Raw genomic sequence first — 19,493 nt, 5'->3', positions numbered from 1 at the left:
TAGACGTCACCTAGTTTGCTGATGGACTGAACATGTGCTGAGATAAAGAGAGGGGTCCAGAAGGATTCCAAAGTTTATGGTCTGAAGTAATGGGGAAGTCACCATTTGTGGAGATCTGAGGGAGACACTGGGAGATACAGGTTAGGGGATGGGACAAAAGGGGTGACAAGTGAGGGGACTGATTCAGAGACACTATGATTGAATTGTGGATCCAAGCGGAAACATCATGTGGATGACTGGATGTTCAGGAAAAGGACTGGAGGGATATATATTTTGGAGTCATCATTGGGAAGGTGAGCGTTAAACCCCCAGGATGGGTTGAGATCATGCAAGCATATGTGCTGACACTGAAGAGAAGAGATTCAAGGATGAGCTCTGGGTCCCCCAACATTTAGAGAGGTCAGGACTAGGCCACAGACTGGGGAGCCAAACAAGACAATACTTTCAAAAGTAACATACGAAATGGAAAAGCATCTTTTCCCAAGAACAAACTGAGTTGATCTGGACACATCTTTAACATATTCAGTGATATATTCATTTAATATATTTATTTTTGAGACTTCCTTTTGTTCTCTAAGAAGCAAATACAGGGTCTGTCTCATCTCCATATTTCAAAATAAATTCCAGATACTATAAGCACTAAAATCCCCTAATACGGACACCTGGCTCAGTGGTTGAACATCTTTGGCTCAGGGGGTGATCCCGGGGTGCAGGGATCAAGTCCTGCATTGGGTTTCCTACAAGGAGCCTGCTTCTCCCTCTGCCTATGTCTCTGCCTCTCTCTGTGTCTCTCATGAATAAATAAATAAAACCTTTAAACAAAATCCCCTAATATCTTAGGAAAATAGGGCCAGTCTAGAAGACTCTCACTGATAGATGAGACCTACGTTTCAAAGTTATCTTCTTGTTCTTGGTGTGCAATAAAAAGGAGTGCTATGTTTTCTAATGGAAAAAGTGTGGTATTTGCCAGCATGTGAAGAGACAGAAAGACCACTGGAACAGAATAACAAGTCCAAAAGTAAACTCAGGCACATACATAGATGCAGAATATGAACGGGTAGTTTCTAAATTCACCAGAGAGAGATAGATTTTTACAAAAATGGTGGTGGGATCACAGCCATTTGGAGAAAAGGTTAAAACTGATCCATACCTTATACAATAGAATTAATTCTGAATGGATCAGAGATCTAAATTTTTAAAATGAAAGGGTGTGGTCATGTTCCAATAAAACATGATCTATAAAAACTGCGAGCTAGCTTGTGGGCCAGTTTACTGAATCTTAATATACAGAAACAAGAATAAATTAAAATTGTGTATGTGTATGTTTAATTCTGAAAAAAAAAAAAAGTATAGGAAAGATAGACCAGAAACTAATAAAGAGATTACCCATAGAGGATGGATGGGAATGAGATGGAGGGAATAAGGATGGGAGTGAGACATCTCTATGTGTTTCTAAACCATTTTGATATGAGAAGAACATAAAATCACCTGTTCTTGCCAAAAACCTACAACGTGAACCTAATCATGAGGAATCAGAGAATACCAGAATTTAAGACATTCTACAGGACAATGGGATCAACTGCTCAAAAAAGACAATGTATGGGAGAGTAGGGAAGGGATTGGAATTATTTTAGATCGAGAGATATTTTAGATAAGATAAACTTATCTTTATCTAAATAAATGTATCTAGATAAATTTAAATAAAAATCCTTTTAGATAAAAAGGCAGAACTGCCCAACACAATGTGTCAAGTCTGACTGGATTCTGGAGCTATAAAAGACATTTTGGGACAACTGGGTAAATTTAAATATAAACTATTATTAAATATTAAATCATTAGGAAATCACTTGGATGTGATAATCATACTGTGATCATCTGAAGAATGTCCTTAATCTTGAGAGATGCATGCTTAAGTATTTAGAGGTGAAATGTCATGATTCTGCAACTTGTTTTCAAATGATTCAGAGGGAGAAAGTGTGTGTGTGTGTGAGGGGTTAAGGAAGGGAGGAAAGAATTAGAAAAAAATATGTATTTTTTGAAGGCAACAAGTGCTGAAGGAAATTGTAGACAACAGTAATGTCTATGTTTCAAGAAAAAAAATTCCCTTCCAAAGTCTACCTTAAATAGTTAAACTTGATAGTTGGCCATCCTCTGCTGGTGCAGTAGAATTTTTTTTTTTTTTTTGGTTTACCTTTCATCTAAGACTTAGTGCAAGGGATTAAAGACCAAAGTGGTTTGCAATCTTATAATTACTAACAAGTAATTCCATTCTGTTTAGAAAGTTACTTTGAGAACACAGAATGACGGTCAAAAGGTACAAACTTCCAGTTATAAAATAAGTCAGTCATGGAGATGTAATGTACAGCACGGTGACTACAGTGAATAAACGGTACTACACACCTGAAAGTTGCAAAGAGAGTATATATTAAAGGTTCTCAGCACAAGGAACAAATTTTTTGTGATTATGTATAGTGACCAATGTTAATTGTACCCCGTGGTGATCATTTGACAATATATACAAATACTGAATCATTATGCTGTACATCTGAAACCAATAGTGTTATATGGCAATTATACCTCATTAAAAAAAAAAAAAAAAGAACACAGAATGCTACAATATGGATGAACTTTGAAAATATAAGGCCAAGTGAAAGAAGTCAGTCATAGAATAGTGATTTCATTCGTGTGAAACGTCCACAACAGGCAAGTCATTAGAGACAGGAAGCAGAATGGTGGCTGCCTGGGGTTGGAGAGACCAGGGAGACATGGGAAATAATGGCTAGTGGGTACCGGGTTTCTTTGAAGGGCAGGGGAGTGATAAAAATGTTCTAAAACTGACTGTGATATTGATAGCACAACTCTTGTAAAGCACAAAGAACTGAACTGTACATTTTAAATGGGTGAATTACCCAGAGTAAGAATTATACCTCAATAACATTGTTATAAAAAATTTAAAGAAAAACAACACAAGAACAAAGTGCCCATCTCCACCCTCATGAGCTGCTGGCACTTACTTTGAAGTCTTCATGGAATCATCTGCCCAGCCTCCTTGCCTGCGGGGTGGCTTGGGAGGGGGAGCCTAAAAGGGGACAAGAAGCCAAAATCACAGTCACTCACCATTGGCATTCAGGCATGCAGGTGATTAGGTGAAGGCCACCTCAACCCATATTCTATCAAAATCTTTCAAATAAAAATACAGTAATCTTTCTAATTTACTGTCAAAATCAAGGTGTTTTTGAGCCCTGCTGGTGGGTATATAAAAGCAAGATCTGGAGGGCCATTTGGCAAAGTCTGCTGAAAGCCTTAAAAAGGCCCCATACTTTTTAAGTCAGAGATTCTAATCCAGGGAATTTATCCCAAAGAAAGAATTAGGGACATAGTACCATTTGTGAATAGTAAAAAATTCAAAATAGAAATAGACAGCAATAAGAAATTAAATCATGGACTACACACATGAAAATACTATGTAATAGTGAAGAACTGTGGTAAAAAAAAGAATACCTAATGAAATGAGAATGGTCAGTATATGTTAACTTTTAAAAACCATGTACACTGGGTGTTACATGCAACTCATGAATAACTGAACTCTACATCTAAAACTAATGGTATTCTTCTATATGTTGGCTTACTAAATTTAAATAATAAAAAAATGATGAGATGAGCACTGTGTGTTATATTGTATGTTGGCAAGTTGAATTTAAATATTTTTTAAATGACAAATAAATAATAATTTAAAAAAACATGTTGTAGGGACGCCTGGGTGGCTCAGCAGTTGAGTATCTGCCTTTAGCTCTGTGAGTGATCCTGCAATCCAGGATCGAGTCCCAGGTCGGGCTCCTTGCAGGAAGCTTGCTTCTCCTTCTTTCTGCCTCTCTTTCTCTCTCTCTCTCTGTCTCTCGTGAATAAATAAAATCTTTTAAAAAAATGTTGTAAAACAGTGAGCATATGCTTCCAATTTGGTGAAAAAAATTTTAATACATAATATCTAGTGTTAATTAGCTATAAGTACATGAGTGAGAGGGGACACCAGTGGCAGAACTGTAGCCAACTTTTAATTCCCTTCTTTGTGTTCTTGTGCATTTTCTGATTTTTTTTTATAATCACCTTATATTACTTTTATAAACAGAAAGGTAATTTTTTAAAAAAGATGAGAGGTTTGCTTAACAGATATAAACTAAATGAGTGGGTTAAAAATCTACTCAGAGTATTTGGGGAGCAGGATTCACCTGCCAAGGATGCATTCAGAAGCCCAAGTACAGGCCTTCTGGCCCACCATATTGCAACTGGAAATCCCAAGGGAACATCAAGCAATCCACTGAGTCAGTCAAGTTGGATAAAAGAGCAAAGAATGCTTCCTATATTCCATTCCCCAGCATTCGCCCAGGACTATTTTTTGAAGTATCAAATTCCTTTTTCTGACAATGGCATAGAATTATAACCGTCAGTCTCAGTCTAAGGAGATGCTTTGATGATGAATGGATGAAAACATGGGTTGGCCAACTTTTTCTATGAAGGGCGAGGTAGTAAAGATTTTTGATTCTGCGGGCCATAGAGTCTGTGTTCCAACTTGATTCTGATACCGTAGGGCAATAAACAGCTATGGACAAGAAGTAAACAAACAGGTGTCTTTGTGTTGCAATAAAACTTTATAAAAACAAGCAGTGGTCCAATATAGCAGGAAGGATGTGGTTTGCATAAACTTGGACAAAAATGTGTCATTGCAACATCCTTTTAAATTTATCACTCAAAGCCTAACTTGTAACTTTTTAAGAAAACATCCTCTCAACATGCCAAAATACCTTTATGCTTTTGATATTTTATTTTGCACCAAGATACATTTCCTTTCTGGCTTCTCTAGTAGCACCGCAGCCTGCCAAGGACATGCTCTATCTAGATAACGGGCTTTTCTCCAGGGTGAGCCAGAATCTGCTGGAAATGCCTGACCGAGAAGAAACCACGTCCTAGAATGCCTGCATCCAACTCAGCTCCAGGAAATGTTAAGTAGCACTTTACAGAAAACAAACTTGAGTTTTCTATGCTAGAGGCAGGTAATGGAGCTACCTGAGAGGACTCTGTTTGAAATGACATAAATGCAGAAGTGGAAAACAAGCTTTTGTTTATCTCTACCAGAGGGATATCCAAAGAAGATATACCAAGAGATGCTGACCGCTGGTTCCCAGTCCACACATCTTTATCTGGTGCACCTGCCACCCATACTCACCCATGCTTAGGCCAGAAGGGGAAGCCTGCTCCAAGACCCCCATGCCCTTAGACACTGACTGAATCAGGGGTGCACCAGTGTGATCCCATTGGAACCAATCAATTTCTCTCTCCTAGGAATCCAGAATTGAAGCTCAGAGGTTAAACTGTTTGGGCAGCATGAGCACTGGAACTGTAAGGACGAGCTGGAATCAGAATACACCCAAAGTACCACAAGTCAAAGTTGTATATAAGCACAAACTGACAATCTTGTCTTACTGAGCTCCTACTGTGTGTAAGGCACTGTGCCAGGGAGACCCGAAATGTTAAAAAGAGAACTGAATGGAACCACATCAGGCCCCTTGAGGATGTTTTAAAGCATTCTGGCCTACAGGCCATCTTCCCTGTGCTTCTGCAGGGAATATCCCATATTTCTTTACCCAAGGACAGAACCATCTTGTGTTAATGAACATTCCTGAATTTGGAGGTCACAGACCTGTGGCCACACGTTGTGTTTAGCCAGACAGTGTTTTTGTGTGTTTTCATTCTAAAATTTAAGCCACTGTTTTGAAAAATTGGAAGATTTCCATATAAAATGTCATTTTCCAGCTTCTCTTGAAAACTCTAAGAGCCAATCATGTTGGGGCTGCTAAGTAGCAGCTGCCCCTGCAGACAGGACCTGTGTATTCTAGGTCCCCACCCTCCCTCTCTGCCTCCTTCCTGCTAAAGTCAAGTGCCAACTGCCACCTATTCCTATTGCTCTTGTGCTGCTGCTTGTCTTCCAGTACAGAATTGTCTCTGCGTGCCTACGTCCAGCGGAAGTGGGAACATGAAAGCTAGGCCAGGCACTTTGAGAAAAATGGGCAAGAGCATATGCCTTGGCTGGAAGCATGAGCTTACCTTACGACTTCAGTGTGCACGCTGAAGGGATGCCTGTGTCTTACCCCTGGCCCCATGTCACTCCCGGAGGCTACCTGCCCAGCTCCCCCATAGGCAGCTGGGCATGTGACCTCTGAGCTACACTCTCCGAGCTGGGCTCCTCTGCTTTCTTCTCTTTGCTCTGGGTGTTGGGAAGCATGGAACAAACCAAGTCAAATCCAAGGTGCCACATGGTCAGGGTATCCAAGTCTACCTGGAGCTTTGCCAGCACTGTGAGATGCTGGGAGTCCATAAGAAGGCAGGGGGCCCGTGTGGCATTGGCAGGGTAGCCCTCCTTGTCCTGTGATCTCTGCGGTTTTCTACTGCAGGGTGTGGGTGCCAACTGTAATGGAAGGAACAGAGACTGGACCGAAGGGGCTGTGAGAGGTGACGCAGCATGGAAAAGGTGCACAAGCAACATACACGTCTGTCAAAATGCACTCTTCTGAGAAACTGCTTAACTGTGGGACTCAATCAGTCGCTGTACAGTAAGTGCTTAGAGCAATGCCTGGCATGTCAGTACTCTATCTTCCTTGTTACCACTGCCGTCATCATCATTATTACTAATGTCAATATACGAAAGGTTACACTGTAGGTAATAAAATATACTACCATTTGGAAAAAAGAAAAAAAAAAAAGACTTCTCTGAGCCTGGCCTGAGCTGTCGCTTTGACTACTAAGGGACACTATGTGGTTAATAAAGCTCTCTAAGGTTCTAAAAACCAAAATGACCAGTTTTATCTCCTTTAACCACAAATCCCAGGAAGCCATGACTGGGGGGGGGGGGGAGGGCAGGGGGCAGTGAGTACAAATCCCTTCCCGCCAGAGGCAGCACAAAGACACTCTCTCGTGCTCCTCCCGTTACAAAATGGGACCAGCTGCTACATTAGGACGGCAGTTTCAAAACAAAAAGATCACCACATAAGAGTCACACCTCCACACTCCACAGGACTGAAAAACTGCTTCCAAAATCAGGGTTTTCCCACAAGTGACTGAAGACTTCAAGAGCTGACATGATGTCATAAAAACTGTGTTAAGCTACTCTTCCCTGAGATGACAAGAAATTCTCTGGGCAGAGTGGGGCCGAGGCCTGTTCTCCCTACTAGGAGTCTCGGCCAAACTCAGGAGACAGTGCAGGGGCACATGGGAGACCAGAGGGGCGTGCAGAACATGCTCTCTGCAAGCAAGGGCTGGGACATGAAGCCGGAGTTGTCTCCTCCCTCATGGGAAATCCTTATGCTCAGTCTAGGACTTTGGGTCCCAGGGTAAAAACTTTTTTTTTTTTTAATACTCCCTCCTATGAGTCTTGTTATGGCCACCCACGATTACCCTGTCTAGATGAAACAGACTTAATTGATCACTATTAAGTTATGAAGGCTCTTCCCCAGAATCTAACTTCCTTCCCCATGTGGGGAACTGGGCACTGTCCTATGTGCGTGGGATGAGATGGAAAAAGCAGATGTCACCTGTGTCCTTAAATGTTGCCCCTGTTCAGTGAGGCAGAGAAGAGGCCACATTCGCATGCATCGGGTGTGTATCAACTCCATGTGACGGCACGTCAGGCTCACTTGAAAACTTAGGAGCCTGCATCAGAGGTAGGAGGCAGGTGTCAGGGATGGAGACAGGGGTTTATTCTAGGGACAAGCTGCATTCAAGGTCCAAAGACAAGCTGAGGGGGAATCTCTCAACCATGGTGCAGTTCCCCTGAATTTTGCAGTTTTCTTTTTTTTTTTTTAATTTTGCAGTTTTCTTGCCATCTCTGGTGGTTTTACCAGAATACTTTCTCCAAGGTCATCATGAAGACAGAACGCAGTACACAACTGAAGACTAAACAGAAATGTGCCAGGCCAGGAAGTGCTGAGGACAAGGAGAGTGAAAGGAAACCTCACAAATTTCAAATACAAACAGAGATGAAAAGGAAAATCATTTCTAAAGGACCTAGATTCAAGGTATAGGGATTCTAGGATGGCACATAACACTGGGCGACAGCCAACACTATTCACTGATCGTCAGGGGTAGAAGTCCCTGGGAAACTCCTGGGGGTGGGGGAGGAGGGAGCAGTTTGGCAACTCTTACTTTACAATGCACGCCAGAAGTGGAAGCGGATGCAACGTGATCATAATGCAGCGGTTTGACCTAAGGTGCAAATGATCTGTCTGAAATGTAAGGAGATGACTGGCTTCTAGCAGTGTAATTCGAAAGGTCTGGCAGGTCCTTTGCATGGACAGTCCAGCCTGTGAGTGCTTGGCTGCCCCTCCTAAGAGCTATGATGACATCTAAATACTTAGGAAGCCCTGTTTCAAAAAGCATGCCACAGCTTTCTCTCAGGGTGATCTGAAACACAGAACACACTCATAGGCCACACCACTCCTGCTGCCCCTTTTAGGACCAGCCCAGCCAGAACTCTGCTTCCCCTTTCCCAAGGTGACAGATGAGATGCTGGGGGATTTTAGGGGCCTGCATGCGTTCCCCAGCCTGACCGTCAGAGCTCTGGTCCCTGCCTGGAGTGGTGCAAAGTTATAACCCTTTCGTTATGGGCCTTTGGTTTGGGGCCAGGGGTCCTTCCCTCTCCTGCCTATCAGGTCTGGGTAGGACAAGAGGACATGAATGTATGGGTTTTTTTAAAGATTTTATTTATTTATTCATGAGAGAGAGAGAAAGAGAGAGAGGCAGAGACACAGGCAGAGAAAGAAGCAGGCTCCATACAGAGAGCCTGACACGGGACCTGATCCCGGGTCTCCAGGACCACGCCCCGGGCCAAAGGCGGCGCTAAACTGTTGGGCCACCCGGGCTGCCCGAATGTATGATTTATTTGCTCTCAAATATTATGTGTCTGAGTTCTCTGTGTAATGACCCGGGCATTTAAAGGAAAAGGAATTTACTCTTCATTCATCCTCTAAACTAGAAACTCACTCTTTAGGCAGGCTAAGATAGTGTGAGTCCTGGCATTTTTTCTCATGGAGCCCAGCAACTCCAGAATCCTTCAAGCACTTGGGAAGATATTACCAATCTGAGTCATGACTTTGGAAGAAGTCTGTTTGCTATCCCCGTGTTAGGAGGAGGGAAAACAAATATAACAAAACAAACAAAAATCCACCCTGGATGCAGTGAAAGGGGGGGACAGCTCAAGTGATCTTAAAAGCCAGAAAGAAGACCTGATTCTAGATTTCAAAAGTCCTGGTTTCTCCTTTACATTGCTCTGAAACACAGAGGCATAGCCCCGAGACATCTGCTGGGAAAACCATTTCCAATTTGGGCAGACTTACTGCCAGGTAACACTATCCAAACTTGCTTTAAGAAGGATAGAGTCTTAAAATGTGCAACACCACGAGGGCCAGAAATAGGAACGGGTGACAGTAGCCCGCAGGCAGTGCATCCCGCATGTTCTCTCTTGAAAGCTGGAGTCACGTCTCCGAGTGTGGGAAATGAGCACTGCCTGCTGGGGCTGCCGCCTGATGGACGGAGGGGGCAGGACCCCACATAGCTCCTGAAGAGAAGCAAAAATGTGCTCTCTCCAAAAATAAACAGGGGGCAGGAGAGACTGAGAGTAAAGAGTTGGAAGCACGTGACCAGTGGTTGCGGTCCTGAAATACCAGCATTCTACAAAAAGGAGCCTGTGAGATGCAGGGAGCAGGCGATTCAGGAAACAGCCGCTTTATATGGCCTTATCCGAATGGGCCAGGATTCAAGGAACTGGAATTACTCTGTCACAGGGAGCCTTTAGGGCCAGACTTGCTTCTGATCTTTATATGGTTCCCCCAGATTCTTAAGATGCCGAAATAGAAAAAGATGCTGCAGTGCCAAAAAAGGAGTCTTTTGGGTTTAGAAACTTCTCACACACTCTTGAAAGTCCCGGAGAAACCCCTACAGTATGAATCAGTCCCAAATCCAAACAGCAACCTGTTTCAAAAATTCAGTGCAAACACACACATAAATTCCCAACAGCAAAGACATTCAGTTAGGCAAGATGTTGTAGACTTCACACCACCCTTCTATCTCCCAGCTCGTAGGGCCAACCCAGCTCCCATGTTCAACCCTTGATTGTTGGCTAAAAGCAAACTTCTCTTCCTGTCTCTAGCAACCTGACAAAAGAGCCAAGAAAGGTGTTCTTATATCCTTGATGAGAGACAAGACTAACACTGATTAAGGACATGGGTACAACACAGGGGCTGGTGTGCATTCCTCAGACCTGTCCTCCAAGCCCACTTCCATCTCTGCCAACTTCTGCCTCCAGCCTCCACCCTGGATGTGACAACTAATGCACCATAGCTCAGTTTCTCCATCATGGATTTAAGGTCATGGAAGGTAATGGATATCATCTAAACTAAAAAGTGAACCCCTGGGAGTAAGCATAGCTCTTTCAAGATGAAATAGACATAACAAAATGTAAAATCTGTTTTAAGTATAAGAAAGAAACTTGGGTGTCAGTAGATGTTAAAGCCATTGGGTGAAAGATTGATTGATGGGGCACTAGACATTCTCATGGTGCCAAAGAATCTCCCTATACATCACGTGTAGTCACAAGGGAGAAAATGTTCCTTCACAACAGAGATACTTATCATGACCCTAACTCACTGATCAAACTTGGCAGCATTACCAGTGGGAGGTGAGGCGCTGCCACTCGAAGCACACAGCACCACCTGGGAAAAACTCCTGCTGCTAATGTTCATCAAGCCTTCTGATGTGATTTCCAGCTTACTGCAAGAATAAGAGTGAGAGCAGGAAGGAAGAATCAGACAAATCCAACGCGGGGGGGACTCTATAGGACAACTGGCCCAAAAAGTCAATACCACTAAAAAGGTGTGTTTGTTGGGGAGACTATTCTAAATTAAGAGAGACTTAAGAGAAATGCAATGAAATGGTTCTTGATTAGATACTGATTTGAAAAAAATAGCCATAAAAGACATGTGAGGGGCACTTGGGTGGCTTGGTTGGTTGAGCATCTGCCTTCAGCTCATGTCATGATCCCTATCTTGGGCTCCCTGCTCAGTGGGGAGTCTGCTTCTTCCTCCTGTCTTCTCCTGTGTGCTCTTTCTCTCAAATAAATAAATAAATCCTTTTTAAAAAATAGAAGACATTTGATGACAATTGGGGAAAATGAATACGGACCGAGTAATAGTAGATGATGTTAGAGAACTGCGAACACTGTTGGGTGTGGAATTGTGGATTTTTATGAAAACATCCTCATTTTTTAGAGATAGGTACTAAAGTATTAAAGTGATATGTCATGATGTTTGCTTTGAAATAATTCAGCAAAAAAATATGACACATAAATATATATTTTAAAATAGTTTATAAATTATATTCATGCAAATATAGCTGTTATTGGTAATAGTGGAAGCTAGGTGGTCAGTATATGTTGTTCATTGTACTATTGTGTTTATTGTGTCTGTTTTTCTGGATGTTTATGATTTTAATGTAAAGTTAAAAAAAGAAGGAAATCAGATATATAAAGTTTAGGTTAACAAAAGAGACAAAAGGCAGAGATGATGATGAGGAGGGGCACAATGAGGGTTGTTCATGAATCTATCTGTTCAGGAAAGACCCATGCTGAATAGGGACAGATATTCTTCACTTCATAGCTGGGAATTCTTAACATCAACACCCTGAGGACCAGAAAACAACTCTACACCCCAAATCTCTGGTCTTGAGATCCCTGTCAGAGCTACCAGTGACAGAAGAATGAGCTTTCTATACAAAGTGCTTCTTTACACCCTCCCCCAAAATTCAACTTACTGTGGATTATATTTTAGTTGTGTATATATACAGGTACGTGAAATTTGGGTAAGAAAAAAATGTAGTGGAAAGAACACTAGATTGGACACCAAGTAATCTAGGTCCTAGTCCTGATTTTACCACTGACTAGTTCCATGATTCTGGATTTTCACTCAAGCTAGAAAGGATTCCTCTCAGTGCTATAATTTTGTGATCCTAGGAGTCTATTAATTATGTTATTTTCAGTTCAAGGAGAAAGGATATAGGCTAATAGATATATATGATGATAGAATATTTATCATCGGTTTGAGCTGGTATGAAGGAGATGGAGACAAAAAGAGAAGACTAGGTACAGAGAAAAGTGAGAATAAGCAAAAAGACTTGGATCGATGGCAAATAAGCCAATCTAGGCAATGACAAAGAATATACTAATTCATAGCTAATGATAATAATACTAGCCAACATCCCTTGAGGGTTTGCTACATGCCATAGCTTTCGCAGGATTGCTCTACAGAATCCTCATGCCACCACACACCACATTCACCAATGAAGAAAATGAAACTGAGAGGTTGACTCACCTACAGTCATCCTGTTGGAAAGTCACAGAGCAAAGATTCAAGTCTAAGTCTCTGACACCAAAGCTTGGCACTCAATCGGGTGATACATGAATTCCTGGACATTAGATGCATGCCAGCTAGAATAGGCTTGAAAAGACAGAGGAGCTACAGAAAAGACTGTCTGGGCTGAAACAAAAATTCCTAATAATGAGAGAGACTAGAATGACAAGGGTAAAGCTTGGGAAGACCAAACCAAAAGGACCATCTCCTTCCTTTACTTCCTGGGCACAGGGTAAGATGTTTCTGCTCATGACATTGTGTGTTCAATAAGATGAGAAGACCAGAAAGTAGCTTGGTCGGACCCTTACCTCTTTGGTGCAGTCAGCCGAAAGATGGGTTAAGGGTAAAGTCAGGATTAAGAAGCGATGCCAAAAATAAACTATACTGTCATTGAGCACTGGGCCAAACCATATTAAGACGAGTTCAATATAAATCTTCTAACTTAAAAAGTGGCTGTCTCACTGCATGTCACAAGATATGCTCCCCAGACCAACAGAGCAGTAGGTTGAAGAATGAGTAACTAAATATGGGGAGAAGGGAGTTTGCCAGAAAGAAGGAAATGGGACAAGCCATAGTTTTAAAGGAGGGGTGGAGGGACAGGTTGCAGGGAAAGGAGGGAGAGTCCTGGTTTCAAATTCTAGGATCGTCACTTTCTGGCTGTACAGACTTGAGCTAGTCATGTCTTCACTCAGCCTTCTTTTCCTCGTGTGAAACACAACAATGGTCCTGAGTTTCTTACAGATCCACTGTTAACACTAGAGACCATCTCTGGCACAGAGCACACAGTAAATGGTGGTGCTAGTGGCTGCCATACTATTTATCAGAATTCAGAATTCATAATGGTAATAAAATGCACACTTTGGAGCCAAGAATCTTGAATGCCTAGGGTTGAGACAACAGGAAGTCTCTGTCAGGCAAACACTGCAGAGACCTTTAGCGGGGGCTGCCTTGCACAAGTTTCCTTCCAAGGATCCAATTCTTACCTATTCCAGCCTCCCTGAAGACAGAGAAATTCTTTAAAGTTACCTGAATCAAGAAGAGGAAGCCACAGTTCTGCTGCTCACTGAGAAATAAATGTGATGCTTAGGACAATCACAGTGTCTGGCAATTACTCTGGTGGTGTCACACTTCACCAAATATTCCCACATACTCTGTAATAAAAGACCCATATCCCATTTCCCATATCTCAGTACACGGTCATCAAACTGCCCACTTCAAATGACTCATGAGTTGGGGCTGCCAGCAGTTTGCTGAAGTGGCTGATCCAAAGAGAACATATTTCGGCCTCAAAAATCATTCTTAAAATTCACCCTGGATTTTTCCACCTTGGATGGTATCCTCTTAATCTCATTTCTGCCCCTCTGGGTCATCCTAAAGCAGCTGTTCCCTCTTCTTGAGTCTATACCTTCCAGACACTTATAAAGGAATGCCCCATTCCCCCATACTTTTTGCAGTCCAGCCAAAACAAACATTCCTTTCAACTTTCATCATAAATCAAAAGCAATACGTATCTGTCATTCTCTTAACTCCTCTCAGTTTGCTAAAATCTGTCTGGCATGTGTGAAGCCAGAAACGTGCATGATGTTGAGGGTGTAAATTCCCAGAACTCCAGAGGCAACCCCTCCTGGCACCTGTGACTTTGGATAAGAACAGTCTAGACTTGCTACCTCAACCAGATCCAGAGTAGAGTCACTTGGAGGAAGTTGAGAACAGAGGAGCAAGCTGTAACCTTTATGCCTTAAGAAACCTGATCTCTCACAAGATTCCTCAAAGGGCGATGATGGAAAAGAAAGGGAGGGAGCTTGAAAGAAGTATTAAACTGTGGGCTGGCGGTCCCCATCACAGAAGACCTAGAAAGAGCAATGCATGGCTCTACTCCTCGCTTGTCACCATGGTGAGATGCTGGATACCATAGGGCCCACGCTGCAGTTCTTTTTTATCCTGCCTCACTTGTGGAAGCAAGAGGAGAAGGTGCTAGCATATGCAAGATCATGTCCAGCAAGTTAGCACCCACACTTGACTCTACCCACTCCCAACATTGAGTAATTCAGTAATTACAAATTTTTTTTAAAAGATTCTAGAACTGATTTCCTGAACTTCAAAATTTCATGGGCTGTCAATATTTCAAAAGACAAAGTTTGTTTGTGGGGAGTAGGAGGTGGTTGATAGTACAGAATTAACAGTTTTTAGTTTTGTTAAGAATCTTTTTAAAAAAAAAAAACCATTTCCTCTCATCATTTCACTAAAGAAGAGACTTTTTCAATCTCTCCAGAGGAAGGATACAAACCAGGAGTTTGATTACATTTAGTTTATGAAAGACTTGCTACATTTGCTCTTGGTTTTCTCATGTTCGTAAAAACTTCCTCATAGACTGGGCTTACAACATGCTATGTTCAATCTCTTATTCAGCTTGTCAGTTCAAGCCCAGCATTGATTTCTCAGGCTCTCATCCCCCCCCCCCCCCCCGCAATCCCCCTTTCTGGAAGGAGAAAGGCTGAAGGCCAGCCATTCTACTCCTCCCAGGTGATGGTGCCGAACACAACAGGCATGACCTAGGTAGTCACTTAATCTATACGTTTTGCTACTCAGTTTGAAGTTGTATATACAGAAAGACCTCCCTATCCTTCAAATAATCCACTGCCAACCTCCCCAACTTTAGAGGCCTTTCTAGATTAATTTTTCGGAGCACTCAGCACAATATGTGCATGAATGGGCCCTGCCATCCTGGTGACTGTATCACAGTTCTCTGGGCTCTTTCACACCCATGTTTCTGACCATTACTTCCAAGTGCACCACTGGGGTCAGAACACTTTCTGTCTCAGTAGCTAATGGACCCGAACGCCCACATTAGTTATCTTAAAACGAAATCGACATAATCTGTTTCTGCAACAACCACTCTCATTCTTTTCCTGCCAACAGTACCACTTGGAAAAACAACCACAATAGATTCTGAAACAATTCAAAAGCAATTGGCAGGTTCTGGATTCCGTAATGGGAGAGCAGTTTGTATCCTACTAACGTTCACACAGATAACAACTATGAACTCTGCATGAAATATATAAAACAACTATTCGAAGGCACAGGAGGGCAAACAAAAGCAGGCAGAAACTGGAGGGGACTTGACCCCTGAAAGACAAAAAAAACTGTACTGGGTAAAAATCCATGTTGAAATGGATTTTCCCCTTGAGTGCACTCTTCAATCTGAGCAGCAACTGAAGCAGCTAGGACTCAAGCAGGAAGCTGCAGTTTTATTGGCTTGAGGACAAATTTGGGGGCTGCCAGAGTCACTAAAAATAGAAAGGGAGAAATCCTGGGAAGAAAGGAGCCCTAGATCTGCATTTAAACTCCCCTAAAATCCTTTAGGCTATACCTGAGCTGCATCGAGAACCCCAGTGAAAAGCAACTGCTAAAGAGACAAAAAGAAAAAAAAAGTACAAAAAATTGCTGAGTAAAGATGAGACTGTGACTGCTGCTCCCTGCAGGGGACAGAAATTGGACTGAATTGCACCAGGTTGAAGGTACTTGGTATGCACCTTGAGTTTTCCATTGAAATCTCAAGTGAATAATACCTTCGGAGTAAAGACCGTGACCCAGGACTACAGGATTCACTCTAGGACTAAGGCAACACCAAACTAGACCTGACCTATTAAAGCTTAAAAGCAAGTCTTCATATGTTCAAGGTGCTCTGCAAATAATGAAACTGCCTACACTAAAGCAATAATAAACATTCTTCAGAGGACGGTAACATGATCCAGAGTTTCCGCAATGTATTAGCCACAAGATCCTGTGTACAAACAAAAACAACTGGACATGTGAAGAAACATGAAAATGTGACCTAAAATCAAAAGAAAAACCAACAAAAACTGACCCCAAGATGACCTAGGTATTGGAATTAACATCTAAAGGTTTTAAAGCGGTATCATAACTATGTTCAAGGACTCTAAAGAAAAGATGATCAGAATGAGTGCACAAATGGGAGATCTAATAGAAGCAAACCATTTAAAAAAAAAAAGGAAAGAAAAACAAATGGAAATTTAGAACTTAAAAGTTCCATATCTGCGATAAAAAGTTTAGTTTGATGACAGCAGAAGAAATAATCACTGAACTTGAAGTCAGAAAATATCTAGTTTGAAGGAAAAAAAAAAGATAAAAGGGAAAAAAATTAACAATGCTCTAGGGACAAAAAATATAAGACAAACCAATGAAACAATATCAAGCAGTTTAACACATTTGTGATTGGAGTCCCAGGAACAAGGAGAGAGAAAATGGGGTAAAGATATATTTGAAGAAATGGCCTAAAGTTTCCCAAATTTGGTGAAAAATACTGACTTACCGATCTAAGAACCTCACTAAATTCCAAGCAAATCACAGCTAGCCACATCACAGGCAACCTGCTGAAAACCAAAGAAGATAAAAAGGAAATCTTTAAAGCAGCAAGAGAGAGGAGAAAAGATTTACACAAAGGAGAACAATCCTCAGAAAACAATCAAGGCCAGAGGACAAAGGAATGAGGACCTTTAAAGTGCCGAAAGGAAAAAAAGTTCGCAATCCAGAACTCTATGTGGATGGAAATATCCTTCAGAAATGAGAGTGAAATAAAAAATATTTTCAGACCAAGGAAATAGGCAGTGGTTCTTAGCAAATTCATACTATAAGAAATGCTAAGGGAAGTTCTTCAAACTAAAGTGAAATGATGCCAGATGGAAACCTAGTTCTACCAGGAAGAAATGAAGAACACCAGAGTGGTAAACATGTGGATAGATATAAGATTATCTTTTCCTCTTAATGTCTCTAAATGACAACTATTTAAAATGAAGCAACAGGTGGTACTGTGGAGTTTCTGAAGTAAATAATTTTAAAGTATGTGACATCACCAGCACACAGGATAATGGGTCAATTGACTTATGCTACTTGCAAGGTTCTCACATTTTATGCGAAGGGCTATAATAGTAACTCCATGTAGCCAGGGATGAGTTACAGATGTATATTCTATTTCCTGGAACAACCACTAAAATAAAGTATAAAAAACTATACCTAAAAGGCCAACGGAGAGACTAAAATGGAATATAAAAGCAACTGGCTAAACAGGCTAACATAATTCTCTATTATACTGGGTAAAGGCATGTGACCAAAAATGTTTCAGTCCATTGTCAATGACATTCAACATCAGTCAGTACCCGTTTCCTGTAAAATACCATTATTAAAAAAATATTTTACTATCGTTCTGCTCCCTCTTGGTAATTATTGACATGCTATGTAATGAGAAGAAATCTAGCCTAACTAATGATTTCAATGAGGCCTTCTGATCACAATCTTCTGGTTCCTAACCCACTGGATATTCTTTATTCACAGCACACCATTTCCATCTCCTCACCTCTCCAAAATCTCAGCCTTCCCCCATGGAAGTCTTTTCTCTGGCAGTTCTTTCAAGTAGAGCCTATTCATTTTGTAAAACTCCACAAACCAGGACCCCGGGGGAGGCTCACTCGAGACCATTAGTCTTCCAAATTTTTGTGGAATACTTCTCCTGAAACTCATATCGTTTGGCTGCATGGCCTTTCCTTCCTTCTTCGTGTCCATCACAACAACCGCACTGAGCAGACTGATAAAAAATTGGGGTGTTACTGATCCACAACTGCTCTAAGCAAAGTCAATGCTCATATCAACAGTTCATCCAATGCTCAGCCTGGGAATTCCCTGACTCCTTAAACACCAATGACCTTGCTACTTATTCCAATATGTCATAACTAGAGCTGCTCCATCCCTGAAATATCCAGTCCCCTCCTTCTTTCAGCTGGATCCTCCCTGGTTCAGCCTCACTTACCTCCAATCTGTACTCCATACCGGCATGGGCTCTTAGCAGTTTCAGAGTATTCTAGACAGGAAAGGGATGCTATCAGGAGGCATTTTCTATGTAAGTGTTTCTTGTACACTGCCTAACAAGCTCTCCTAAGAAAGACATCTGAATCTCCATTGCTCTCGTAAATTAGCTATGATTTATGATTTCTTTTCTCCTTATAAATAAGTATGTACTTTCATAGCTCATTTGGAGCCCATAATTCTGACTTATTTTTCTTAAATAAGGCCTTCAAACTATGTAAGTCTCAGGGTCCCCAAAACCTGGATCCATTCATGACCAATGCTTGCCAAAGTGCTCCTTATAAATTGCAAATTAAAAAAATAATAATAGGGGTGCCGGGGGGGCTCAGTGGGTTAAGCATCCAACTCTTGATTTCAGCTCAGCTCATGATTTCAGGGTTGAGGCTGAGGCCTGTGTCGCGCTCCACACTGGGCATGGAGCCTGCTTGGGATATTCTCTCTCTCTCTTCTCTCTCTCTGCCTCTGTCCCCTATCCCCTGCTTACATGTGCCCTTTCTCTAAAATAAATAAATAAATAAATAAATAAATAAATAAATAAATAAATAAATAAATAAATAAATAAATAAAATAATAACAATAAAAAGCTAATTTGATCGTAGCTCTTCTGTTTAAAATCCTCATGCACTGGGACGCCTGGGTGGCTCAGCAGTTGAGTATCTACCTGTCTTTGACTCAGGTCGTGATCCTGAGGTCCAGGGATGGAGTCCTGCATCTCCAGCTCCCTGCATGGAGCCTGCTTCTCCCTCTGCCTATGTCTCTGCCTCTCTGTCTCTGTGTCTCTTATGAATAAATAAATAAATAAAATCTTTTAAAAAAATTTAAAAAGAAATCCTCACGTATTTGCATCTGGAAATCATGAAAGGTCTGTGAGCTACCCACAGGAATGAGAAGTTTTTCCAGTATGTTCTTAGATGTTCCAGTCCTGATGACTCCCACATCAGTTATCACTAGTTTTCAACTTTTTCTCTTAAGCTCCAGACCACATTTTCAACTGTTTACTTGACAGACCTCTTTGAAAATCCTGAGGGCAACTCAAATTCAACACGCCCTGAACTGAAACTACAATCCTTCTTGCTTCCCCCACGACTGAGACTCTTAAACACTCAGTCTCAAAGTTATCAGTATCTATTCAGTCATGCTCACTACATGCAGGGTGAACTCCAG

General features: G+C 41.6%; 1 protein-coding gene across 2 annotated transcripts in view; it reads right to left on the bottom strand.

The window, feature by feature from the left end:
* The window catches only part of IFT43 (intraflagellar transport 43), an 81,994-nt gene that overhangs the window by 48,460 nt on the left and 14,041 nt on the right, over positions 1–19,493 (bottom strand). The window contains exons 3-4 of one of the 2 annotated variants that reach the window (XM_072839419.1): positions 16,783–16,843; positions 3,015–3,079 (exon numbers count right to left, since the gene is read on the bottom strand). In XM_072839419.1, coding sequence (XP_072695520.1) covers positions 3,015–3,079; positions 16,783–16,830 — 113 coding nt within the window. In that variant the 5' untranslated portion in view covers positions 16,831–16,843. The remainder of the gene's footprint in view (positions 1–3,014; positions 3,080–16,782; positions 16,844–19,493) is intronic. The other variant, XM_072839417.1, reaches the window with a different exon arrangement.

Source organism: Canis lupus, chromosome 9 (assembly GCF_048164855.1).
Source record: "Canis lupus baileyi chromosome 9, mCanLup2.hap1, whole genome shotgun sequence".
NCBI classification, from domain to species: Eukaryota; Metazoa; Chordata; class Mammalia; order Carnivora; family Canidae; genus Canis; species Canis lupus.
This window is presented reverse-complemented; position numbering and strand designations above follow the sequence as displayed.